General features: G+C 40.3%; 1 protein-coding gene across 3 annotated transcripts in view; it reads left to right on the forward strand.

Moving 5' to 3' along the window:
* GUCY2F (guanylate cyclase 2F, retinal) overlaps positions 1 to 13,084 on the forward strand; it is a 96,448-nt gene that overhangs the window by 70,964 nt on the left and 12,400 nt on the right. For all 3 annotated transcript variants that reach the window (XM_075184340.1, XM_075184339.1, XM_075184338.1), the window contains exons 13-15: positions 2,192 to 2,355; positions 3,643 to 3,835; positions 10,005 to 10,179. In XM_075184340.1, the coding sequence (XP_075040441.1) occupies positions 2,192 to 2,355; positions 3,643 to 3,835; positions 10,005 to 10,179 (532 nt within the window). The remainder of the gene's footprint in view (positions 1 to 2,191; positions 2,356 to 3,642; positions 3,836 to 10,004; positions 10,180 to 13,084) is intronic.

Raw genomic sequence — 13,084 nt, forward strand, 5'->3', positions numbered from 1 at the left:
GGCTCACTCTACAAAGTTCGCAGGATATGCTGGATTCAAGAAAACCTATGTGCTCCTCTCCCAGCGATATTGGTGGCATACTCTCCGCCCAGATGTTTGCAAATTTGTCTCATCCTGTGTAGTCTGTGCTTAGCATAAGACTCTTAGATGCCCTCCTTTAGGCCTTCTTTGCCCACTTCCTATTCCGGAAAGCCCTTGGACCCGTATCTCAAAGGACTTTATTATTGACCTACCTCCCAGCAATGGGTTTAACACCATATGAGTAGTTGTGAATAGATTTTCTAAAATGGTTCACTTTGTTCCTTTGAAAAGTCTACCCTGGGCTTCCAGATTAGGTCACATCTTCATTAAGGAGATCTTTCGCCTCCACGGATGCCCATTGGAGATCATCTCGGATCAGGGTACTCAATTTGTGTCCCGTTTCTGGTAATCATTTTGCAAGGATTTAGGCATTGATCTAAAGTTTTCTGCAGGATATCGTCTCCAAACGAACGGTCAGACAGAACGTTTTAACCAAGATATTAAACTGTTTCTACGTTGTTTCTCCTCTGAGGATCAGTCCAATTGGTGCAACTTACTCACTGGGCTTAATTTTCACAAAATAATCATGTTCACGACTCCTCTGGAACCTCTCCCTTCTTTACTGTCTTTGATACCCATCCATCCTACCTGATCCCTCATCCCCCTACTCCGCTTCTTCTGTTCCTGCAGCAGATTCGCTTGTGCAAGATTTTTCTCTTATTTGAACTCTGACCAAGGAGAGCTTAGTCAAATCCTCTCTGCGCTACAAACGCAATGCAGATCGATATCGAAGATCTATTCCCATTCTTTATATCAAGGAGTATCAGGTCTCCTCATGCTCCAGTGCTCCAGGTTTTGCTCCTGCATTCTGACTAATCTCCTGGCTTGGCTATTCTTGACTCTGATTTTGGATATTCCCTTGGGCTGTATTATTCTCTACTGGCATCTGACACCCAGCTTCCTGACTACGCTTTTGGTTCAACCTCAGGTACCTCTCAACCTGCACGGTTTGACTTCAGACTGTACGATTACGCCTGTTCACCTGCTACTTCATTGGTAGCTGGTTTGGAGAACCGCGACCTGCTTGTCTCTTGCAGCAAAAACCATACCTCCTTGCGAGAAGACCAGAGGCGCGTTAGACTCCGTGCCCCCTAGTTCAGCAGCGTCAATACCAGTGTAGCACACAAATACTTGATAGCTTATTTGTACACTGAAATTTAAAGTTGATATTTGTGTGCTACATGAAAAAACAGTCAGTATTTAACTTATGTGCAAAACAGAAAACTAGTTTGCACCCCTTGCATTGTAACATGGTTTTGTCCAGGAGACTGAAATAAGATACCTCTTCTTTTAAGATCCTTAATGAATCAGGCCCTATATTATTAACAGGTGACATTAATTGAAATTTCTTTGTGTGTGTTCTGCTGGCACTTTATTTTTTACATATGCGTTGGACGTTTACTGCAGTGTATTGTGTCTGTCAGAGCAGACCACACCTAGACCCATATTCAACAAGAGACATTTCTTAAGAGCTGCTTCTACCTGAATTACAGATGTGCATATGCCCGATTTATGTACATTTTTCTTTTTTAAAAACACACAAGGGGCTAGATTTACTAAGCTGCGGGTTTGAAAAAGTGGGGATGTTGCCTATAGCAACCAATCAGATTCTAGCTTTCATTTATTTAGTACCTTCTACAAAATGATAGCTAGAATCTGATTGGTTGCTATAGGCAATATCCCCACTTTTTCAAACCCGCAGCTTAGTAAATCTAGCCCAATATGTTTGTTTTGCGAACCTTTTTAAATCTGATCCTCTTTGTGTTAATGTAAGGACCATTGAACCCTATTCTGTACATATGTGTTGGCCCACATTAGCATATCTGCAAAACAAACCACTAAACAAAATCCATTATACCATTCTGGTCCATTGTGATATGATAATTTTTGCTCTGCACATGTACATTTATAATTACTCCCCCCACCTGTTATTTATAAAAGATAAATCGTATCCACCCCGTCCCTAAACTCCGTCACCCATCAGAGACAGGGAAATGTGGAAAAACATTTATGAAAACAGTCATTGAAGAAGTTTTGTTCGTTTATGAGGTGAGGGTTTCAAGGCTAAAGTATTATCTGTATAATATTTTTGTATCTCTACAATGTGCAGTTTAAAAATATCAATAAAGGGAAGAAAACAAACATTATTGATTCCATGCTGCGTATGTTGGAACAATACTCGAGCAACCTGGAGGACTTAATACGGGAGAGAACAGAGGAACTAGAGATAGAAAAACAGAAAACAGAAAAGCTCTTAACGCAAATGTTGCCTCCGTAAGTCTTTTCTTTTTCCTTTTTATTCAGTGAACAATGGGCATATTTCCTGTAAAAAGACTATATTACATGAAAGGTCATTTACGAGGGTGGAAAACAGCGGAAGAGCATCACAAATGCTGATTCTTCTTTTGTTACACCATGCATCTATCTTTGAGCAGTTGTGCCTGTTTCTATAGGTACGTGCATTGGTCACCGCTACAACTGTGGGAGAAGACAAGTTTTGCTTCTATCGATGGAAGAAGCTGGCCGGCCATACATAGGAAGATAGAGACATGCCATGATTAATGCCAGCTTGCTGCAGTAGTGCACCTGTTTTCTTGCCATCATGTAAAAACATGTATTTTTTCGAAATAATTTAATCTGGATGGAGACTTCATATTTTGTAATGTGTTGATCATTATATTTGATGAAATGTGTTTGGTGCTATTCATGTGCATTTTATATAGGAAAGTGCATTTATATGCACAAATTAACCAACTGCATCCTTGGCATAAAGTAAATGAGGACAACTTCAATATCCATTTATTCTCATGACTTAATTAAGACATAAATGAGGTTCCAAGTGAATAATATGGTAGGAAAATGGAAAATATATTTAATCAAAAGGGGATCTGAAACAAATATTGTGTAGTACTATGCAGTAATAATTTATTTTTTTCTGGCACATGCAATACTTATGGTTGACAAATGTGCACATTTCCACAAACAAAAAATAATTGCTTGTTTACATTTTTTCTAGTCATAAATGACCCCCATACTCTCTCTAAATCAGGCTTAAGCTCCAGACTGTTCTTCCAGCCTATGCACTTTATGAATAGCTTAATATGTTTTTCAAAAGGTCTATTCAATATTCTATGCACTTGCCTGTGCATTGTTGTGGAGAGTAGATTTAAATGATTCCTTCACTCAAAAATAGTATTGTCATATTAAAATAACTATGCTGGCTACTACATCTAATACTACTCAATGTACTTAACTCCTGATACTTGAAATAGGAATTCTCCTTGAAATTGTCTGCTGAATACTCAGAAAGCCTTGTTGCATTTGGCTGCAAATAATTGACCATCCTTAGCAACCATGGAAACAATTAGGTTAGGTTTGTTTTCATTTTTACAGATGTTGGTAAGGTAGGTCAGTTATTCACAATCTATCTGTGAAATGGCAGCATCAGAACTTCCAGCAGGCGATTTCAGGCAGAAGTCCTCTTTCAAGTTTCAGGGTTTTGTATCGGAAGGCTATATTTTACTGTAATTTCTGATACTATATTCTCTGCTTGATTTTCAGATCTGTTGCAGAAGCGCTAAAAATGGGCTGCACAGTGGAACCAGAGGGGTTTGATGAGGTTACGTTATACTTTAGCGATATAGTGGGTTTTACTACCATATCAGCCATGAGTGAGCCCATTGAAGTGGTAGACCTTCTCAATGACTTATACACATTGTTTGATGCTGTGATAGGAAATCATGATGTTTATAAGGTAAGTTATTTGCTGTGCTGAATATATGCTGTATCAAGGTCAAAAACTTTTTTTTTAATTAGATAATTTTCTAGTAGTTACATAGGGACAAGCACATCACCTGCTCCAAACAGAATACAACCGTTGTTTAAGTACTTATTAATCACTTCATCTATTATTTCCCACAGTAGTTCAGGTATACACTAAAGTGGAATACTGTCATCCAAATTGATCTGTTGACCTTAATAAATATTAAATAGAGTTAGATGTTTAACAATATCATATTTTATTCAGGAAAAAAAATACCTGAATTAAAGGGGAGGTGTTTGTTTAATGGTGTATTAGTAGTGTTTGTTATTTGTTAAGTATTTTCATTTTAAACCGAGCTTCAAAAGACATATTTATGTTGCCCCTCAAGACCGGCCACCATAGGCACTAACATGTGTTGTCTTTCCCCAAATCCAGCCTTCCTCTTACTCATACATAAAACAACATTCTTATAAAATACTCAAAAAACTGAATCAACACATAAAGGACATGTGTAAATACATGTGATTGGATTTCTACGTCTTCAGTACTATTGGACAGTGACATTCTTTTACACTTACTAGAACAACTACTAAGGACCTTATGTAGAGGTGAATGTAACTATAAAACATGGATAAATTGCATCCAAAAATAGACACATTCTTCATAGTTTGCTGAGTCAGATGCATCTCAGATGATTGTCATCATTTTCAGTTTGTATATTACAACAGGGGTATAGCACTTGCAACAGATACAATTTCTGATAGGTGTATCTACGTCTGAGTTCAGGTCTATGTCAGTTGCATTTACTTCAACATGTCCTTACTATACTTGGCCTATACTTGCAGCACCCAATCTGCCTCTATAAGCACAAGAAGTCGTATGAACAAGATGCAACTGACTGTGCAAAAGAACCAGTGTTTACGTCTTTATTAACGTGTCTGTAGGTGGAGCAGCTTTAGTGGCAAAATGGCTGCAGTAACTTACTAAACCTAGGAAGGTTTTTAACTGCGATGTCTTTTCTGACCTTGGACACTTTTTGATTACCTCCACTTTTTCTAGTTGGGGTTTTATTCACCCTCGCCCCACAACGTACCCCAAATACTTGGCTTCTCTCATTGCCATGGTACATTTTTCTGGATTAGCTGTTAGTCCTGCAGACCTTAATGAAACTAAGATCGCCTCGACTTTGGCCTGATGGGTTTTCTAGTCAGGGGTATAAATCACTATATTACAGTCAAGTCTATAAATATTGGGACATTGACACAATTCTCATATTTTGGGCTCTGTACACCACCACATAGGATTTGAAATGAAACTAACAAGATGTGCTTTAACTGCAGACTTTCAGCTTTAATTTGAGGGTATTTACATCCAAATCAGGTGAACAGTGTAGGAAGTACAACCAGGGCCATCTTTTTCATTGGGCACGATGGGCAGGTGCCCGGGGGCCCCCACAGGCAAGGGGGCCCCATAGGCAGGGCTCTTACTTAGAATAAATAATCCTCCAAAATGAAAATGCCTGCAAAAAAACCAAATACTTACATTTTGCGGTCACGCGGTCAGGTCAGGTGGTGATCCGGCTCCCTCCCTGTTTCCCTCCTCCGTGCTACGCTAGCACTGAATGTCGAGCCAGAAATTTTCATTGAGGAGCGCAGCAGGGAGGAGCCACGACGCGAGAAGCAATGGAGAAGAGGCAGCAAGGATTTAAGGAAACAGAAGACACAGAATAAGAAAAATGAAGAGAAGAAAGGGGTACAATCGGAGAACAAGGCGATTGAAAGGTAAGTGAAGGGGGATTTGATTTTTTACTTGCTCTGTACTTCAAGGATCAATGAGCGAGCACATTTAAAAAAAAAAGTGATATATATATATATATATATATATATATATATATATATATATACAGTTAGGGGCCCCGGTGCACTGCTTTGCCCGGGGGCCCATAATGTTGTTAAGATGGGTACAACGGTTTCTATATGTGCCTCACACTTTTTAAGGGACCCAAAGTAATGGGACAATCGTCTCAAAAGCTATTTCATGGACATGTGTGGGCTATTCCCTCGTTATTTCATTAATTAAGCAGGTAAAAGGTCTGGAGTTGACTCTAGGTGTGACATTAGCATTTGGAATCTGTCGACTCTCAATATGAGATCCAAAGAGCTGTCTCTATCAGTGAAGCAAGCCATCATTAGGCTGAAAAATCAAAATAAACCCATCAGAGAGATAGCAAAAACATTAGGTGTTGCCAAATCAACTGTTTGGAACATTCTTAAAAAGAAAGAACGCACCGGAGAGCTCAGCAACACCAAAAGACCGGGAAGACCACGGAAAACAACGGTGGTGGATGACAGAAGAATTTTTTCCCTGGTGAAGAACAACCCCTTCACAACAGTTGGCCAAATCAAGAACACTCTCCAGGAGGTAGGTGTATATGTGTCAAAGTCAACAATCAAGAGAAGACTTCACAAGAGTGAATAAAGAGGGTTCACCACAAGATGTAAAACATTTGTGAGCCACAAAAACAGGAAGACCAGATTAGAGTTTGCCAAACAACATCTAAAAAAGCCAATACAATTCTGGAACAACATCCTATGGACAGATGAGACAAAGATCAACTTGTACCAGAGTGATGGAAAGAGAAGAGTATGGAGAAGGAAAGGAAATGCTCATGATCCAAAACATACTACCTCATCAGTGAAGCATGGTGGTGGTAGTGTCATGGCGTGGGCATGTATGGCTGCCAATGGAACTGGTTCCCTTGTATTTATTGATGATGTGACTGCTGACAAAAGCAGCAGGATGAATTCTGAAGTTTTTCGGGCAATATTATTTGCTCATATTCAGTCAAATGCTTCAGAACTCATTGGACGGCGCTAATCAGTGCAGATGGACAATGACCCGAAGAATACTGCAACAGCAACCAAAGAGTTTTTTTAAGCTAACAAGTGGAATGTTATGCAGTGGCCAAGTCAATCACATGACCTGAATCCGATTGAGCATGCATTTCACTTGATGAAGACAAAACTGAAGGGAAAATGCCCCAAGAACAAGCAGGAACTGAAGACATTTGTAGTAGAGGCCTGGCAGAGCATCACCAGGGATGAAACCCAGCGTCTGGTGCTGTCAATGCGTTCCAGACTTCAGGCTGTAATTGACTGCAAAGGTTTTGCAACAAAGTATTTAAAAGTGAAAGTTTGATGTAGGATTGTTTAGTTTGTCCCATTACTTTAAAGCACATCTTGTTAGTTTCATTTCAAATCCATTGTGGTGGTGTATAGAGCCCAAAATATGAGAATTGTGTTGATGTCCCAATATTTATGGACTTGACTGTATCTAAATAAGCAGCTGCATAAGCCGCATGGGGCCATAGCAACTTATTCATGGCCCTTTGGACAGTGGCAGGTGCCCCATGCAACCCAAAGGGTAGGACTTTATGTTAGAAAAGACCATCAGGGGTGGAAAATGCACTCTTTGGCTTCGCTGAGTAAGTAAGGGGAACTTTCCAATAACCCTTGGTTAAGTCAAGAGTAGTTAGCTAGTTACTACCTACTAGATTTTCTAACAGTTCATCCACACATGGCATTGGGTAGGCATCAAACTGGGATACCCTCTTTAATTGCCTAAAGTCATTGGAGAACCTAATACTCCCATTGGGCTTCGTAACTAGCACAATAGGGCTGTTCCACTCACTAGTAGATTCCTCAAATACTTCCAGTGGGTCCATTTTCTCAATTTTCTTTCTCACGGCAACCCGTCTGGCTTCTGGAATGTGGTACGACTTCTACTTTACAACAATTCCTGGCGGGGTGATAATGTTGTGTTCAATTAAGGTAGTGCACTCAGGAACGGAAGAGAAGACACCCCTGTTCCGATGTATAATTTCCTCAGTATGTTGTTCCTGCTTAATAGACAAAGCTGGCTCTATGGGTACGTCAATAACAGTAATTACTACCCGAGGAGGGGTGTCCTCATCATACCAAAGTTTAAGGAGATTGACATGAGGAGGAACATTGTGTTTCTGTCTCTGAGCAGCCTTCTCTAAAACGGCCTTTGTCTTAAGAAAAGTTAATTACACAGCCTCTGTGGGAGTGGCTGATATACATGATAGGAAGCTGTCTATTCAAATGTAAATCTATTTGGCTTTATAGATCTCTTTAGATAAATGTTAGTATCCTGCCATATAAAGTGGGGCAGGAGATTGTCCAGAGAAAATAGTTTCTCTTTGATAATGGCTAATACTCCGGATGGAAAATGATTTATTATATATAATCTTTACTCTCTGCATAGTGCATACAGACTCAAGCGTACGTCTTTTTTGTGTGCATATGTAGTAGTGAAATTCTTATTTTACATTATGCAAATGATTTGTGTCCAACTCTTCACAAGGCCCTAAATCTGTAACCTACTCTTAGCATTGAAAAAATATGTCACTATCATTCATTCACAGTTTAACTACACTACTTTCGTTGTCAACATCAACTATGACCCAAAGTGATCCTTCACTAATAGGTATATAGCCATAGGGCTAGATCTAGCAAATGAAAAGCATGAGTGGGACTTGACAACCTCCAGAAGGTTTTAAAAAATGTAATATGGAATAGGTTGGGATAAAATATTATATAACAATTGTTAGTTATAGATAAGAAATAAATAAAATGCTCACACTGTACCCAGGAATGGGCCTTAGTGAGACTGACACTGGCAGCTGTCTCAGGCAACAGCATTTGGGTGTCACGGTTTTTCAGGAGTTATCAAGCCAATGAAGCGAATCCTAGGGTTCGTACAGTTTTGCACTACTCTAGCAGGGCGCGGAGTCTAACGAGGAGACGGTGTTCACCAGGAACCGCTGCAAAGCAGTATGGTCTTAGCTGCGTCTGCCTCGCAGGTCACAGCCCCCACTAGAAGTACTGAACGGAAGCCCTTGGGAAGGCTGGAGGAGAAAGAACCGAAGGAGGAGTAGTGGTCTTGACAGCAGGGTAGACACCCAGCAACAGGAGATGGAGCGTGAGCTCTGCAGACAATGATGTAATAGATGCAGCAGGTGGGGCGTCAGCTCTGCAGACAATAATGTAATAGATGCAGCAGGTGGAGCGTCAGCTCTGCAGACAATGATGTAATAGATGCAGCAGGTGGGGCGTCAGCTCTGCAGACAATAATGTAATAGATGCAGCAGATAAAGCATCAGCTCTGCAGACAAGGACAATAAATGCAGCAGGTGGAGTGTCAGCCCTGCAGATAATGGTATAACAGATGCAGCAGATGGAGCGTCAGCTCTGCAGACAGTAATACAATAGATGCAGCAGATGGAGCGTCAGCTCTGCAGACAAGGATAATAAATGTAGCAGGTGGAGCGTCAGCTCTGCAGACAATGCTATAATGGATGCAGCAGATGGAGCGTCAGTTCTGCAGACAAGGATAATAAATGCAGCAGGTGGAGCGTCAGCTCTGCAGACAATGATATAATGGATCCAGCAGATGGAGCATCAGCTCTGCAGACAAGTGTAGGGTAGATGCAGGAGATGAGCGTCAGCTCTGTAGACAAGAGTAGTTTGGACACGCAGGGAAGCCACTTCTATCACCAGGAGGTGACTCAAAGAACAGGCACCGAAGGTAGTGAGGAGGTGCCTTTTAAACTGGCCGCCAAAGTTATGGACCAATGAGAGGGAGAGAGAGGAGTTATCACAGCTGTCGGGTCTGCGAATGCGCAGACCCGGATCCAAGATGGCGGCGCCCAGCACGAAGCGGAGCGCCGGAGACAGGTAAGTCTGCCGGGTGTCGGGTGCTCAGCCCGATCACCCGGCGCGTGATATTGGGTCAGGAAAATGTTGGGGATAAAATGAAAAAATGCATAGTTGGAAATTAGTGTTTTCTAGCTTTATGGTAAATGGTATAATGAATCATCTGAGAGTACTTGTACACTGCACTAATACAATTTTATATGATAGTTTATGTAAGGCACGATAAGGGAACCACATCAGTTGTTAGGTAGGTCAGGTCCATTCCTGATTGTACCCCCAGAATTTTCTCTGTTATAAAATATGGTTAGGCCATTATTTTTACCTGACATACTGTATGTATTATTCCTTTTATTACATGACTGTTTTCATGTTGTTGGTCTTAGCAATATGTAAGGTTTGTTTTCTGGGTTTTGTGATGACAGGTAGAGACAATAGGAGATGCCTACATGGTTGCATCAGGCCTTCCTAAGAGGAATGGCAATAGGCACGCAGCAGAGATCGCTAACATGTCCCTGGATATTCTCAGCTCGGTGGGATCTTTCAAAATGAGACACATGCCTGATGTCCCTGTCAGGATTCGTATAGGCCTCCATTCAGGTAATATGCTTTCCTCATGGATCAAAAGCAAACATATCATTGTTTACATCCTGTTAAATTCTCTAGCATCATATTAGTAGCTACTGCTGTCCAAACATACATAGAACACGCTACCAACAAGAGCACCACCGATCTCATGTCTAAATTTCACGGATACATTTGTCTTACATTTTTCTATGTATGGATTTTTTTCTTCTTTTTTTTTATTTAAAATTTAATATAACTGATTTTAATTTAGTCTGTAACTCTCCTCCCCTTTAAAGTTCATGAATACACACAATGGCGGCAGCCATTTTATGGTCATAGGAATACAGTTTATATATTTGCTATGTGCTAGTGGCAAAACAAAATAAAAAAACACCAGCTTAGGGCATATCTTAACAATTGATTCATTAAATTAAAACATACTTGCCAACTCCCGGAAACTTGCTTCCGGGAGTTGGGGGCGTGACTGGAGGGCGGGAGGGGGCGTCATTTTGGCCCCGCCCCACGCAAAACTGTACTGTACGGCGCAGGGGGCGGGGCCAAAATGCGATTGGCCTCGCCTCGCCCCCTCCCACCCTCCAAAATGGTGTGAATTTCCGGGAGAGTTGGCAAGTATGAATTAAAAGTTAGTCTATCTAATTTATTTTAAATGTGTATATCATTTTAGTTACTGCCTAAAACATATGGCGACTCATGCAGCATTTGCTCCCTGAATGTAAGCAAGAGACATACGCATGAAAAAAGCACATTTACATGTATATGTTCAGTTGGACGCATCCTGCAGTACCACCAGCTATACGTCAGTAGCTGGAGTAACAAGTGTGTAAGCTTACGCACCACAACAGCGTACAGAAAGTCTAGGGATAGTGTAGGGCTTGACAGTATTAGTATTAGTATTATTAAAAGCTAAAGTCGCATGACCCTATTTGCACACAATCTAATATTGTGAAGTGTCATATGCATGAGAGAGAATAATTTCTGGACAGTGTTATTAATAAATGAAAAGCTGCATTTACCATATAAAATATAATTACAAATACACAATAAAAAAATACAAATGCACAATAAAAAATTACAAATGCACAATAAAAAATAAAAACAACAATTAAATTCAATAAAATACAAACAACTGTTGTTTTCCCTTTAACAAATCAAATGGAAATCTTCTTTCCTGCTGCAGACCAAATGGAAATATCAATTAAGTAATAAAAATAGACAGACAATACTTCCTATATTATAATATCCACACTACTGAATTAAGTACTACCACTACTATAGTGGTAGGGGTCAAGACACCATCCATCAGCCAATCAGAGTGCTGCCGATCATCATCATCCTCATTGTGCCCTGTTGCACCAGCCCTCCAGTACCTGCAAGACTTAAGCCCCCTGAATTGTGTCTATGTGTCCAGGTCTACCTCAGTCACAATTACCTGTACAAGCTATACTAAGCTTACAAGTCCCCGCCCCTTTCCCCATTCCGTCTCTTCAGTCATAAAGGGGGGTATTCAATTGTCAGCGAGTTTGTAATTTCGAGCGAGTTAAGTCTTTTTTTTTTTTTATTATTATTTTCAAGCGCGGAAACTTCTCCCGCAAATCTAATCTTTTTTTTTTTTTTTTTACCGAAACGGTCTTATCGCGCTCCAAACGTTTGTCAAGGTTAAAGTATAGGCTGGATGCGAACCCTCAGCGGAAAAAGCTATTTAATTGTTTTTTAACGCTGTGGGTGAAACAGGCAAATCTGCTGTTCATCTTGCACCTCCTTGGTCTGCTCAAAGAAAAAAATAAATTTTAAAGTTAAGAAAAATATAAATTAAACTGAAAAAATAGGTGTAAAGGTTCATTAAAATAACCTGAAAACTGAAAAGTACTATTTTTTAAAACAAATAACAGTGTAATAATTAATAATTTTTTCAAAGTTCCCCCTTTAAAAAAATCCATTAGTGGTGCATGTATTTAAACTTTTTTTTTTTTTTTTTTTTTTTTTTTAGGGGTAGGGGGGGTAGGGGGGGAGGGGGTGGGGGTGGGGGTGGTTGTGCCTGACCTCAGTCAGCTCTCATCAAAATTGTGAAAAGTAGCATGTTATTTATTTATTTTTTAAAACCAAAAGTGTTTGCTCCCCACTCTATTTAGTCTTAACCCTAGTGCTGGCAGGCTATTGCTGTGTGTGTTTAAAATCTTTGAAAAATTTTGCTTAGGGTTCCCCCTATTTTAATTGGACCAGCACTAGGCAAACCAGCCGGGGTGATAGGCACTATAGCAGGCAGGGGAGGAAATGCAGTTTGGGTCCCACGGCCATAATGACTAAACACCCACAGACTGTTCAGCGCTGGCCTGGATTCCCTAGGGAGTGTGGTCCACTGAAAAATGTAAGCGGGCCACCCCCCTAGGGACACCCAGCCGATAGCACTAGGGCTCTTCCTACTACCCCTGGGCTGTGGGTAGTAGGGTAATAAATGGGGATTTTGTATTAAAAAAAAACCAAAAAATATATATTTTGATTTGTGGAACTACATGTCCCAGCCAGCCATGTTGGCCTAAATAGTGTGGGCATACTGCTACATGTCTAACTACAAGCACCAGCGTACCCATGGCACCCAGGGCATGTTTGCACTTGTAGAAAAACAAGTGCCAACATGCTCTTACACCCACGGCTGGCTGTGATCTGTAGTTCCACAAAGCAAAATGTTAAATAAATGCACAACACCCTCATTCCAACCACAAATCTTTATTAAAAATAATAAAACCCCAAGAAATACAGTAAACACCCTTATGTACACCATAGATTTTTATTAAAAACAAAAAAAAACAAAATACTCACCATGGACGAAATCCTCAGTTTTCTGATGCTTTACCTACACACACTCATTTACGCAAAGTCCCAACAAATATTTGTACCTTCGAAGAAATGTCCAGTTTGC

The sequence above is a fragment of the Mixophyes fleayi genome, chromosome 9 (genome assembly GCF_038048845.1).
Source record: "Mixophyes fleayi isolate aMixFle1 chromosome 9, aMixFle1.hap1, whole genome shotgun sequence".
Classification (NCBI taxonomy): Eukaryota; Metazoa; Chordata; class Amphibia; order Anura; family Limnodynastidae; genus Mixophyes; species Mixophyes fleayi.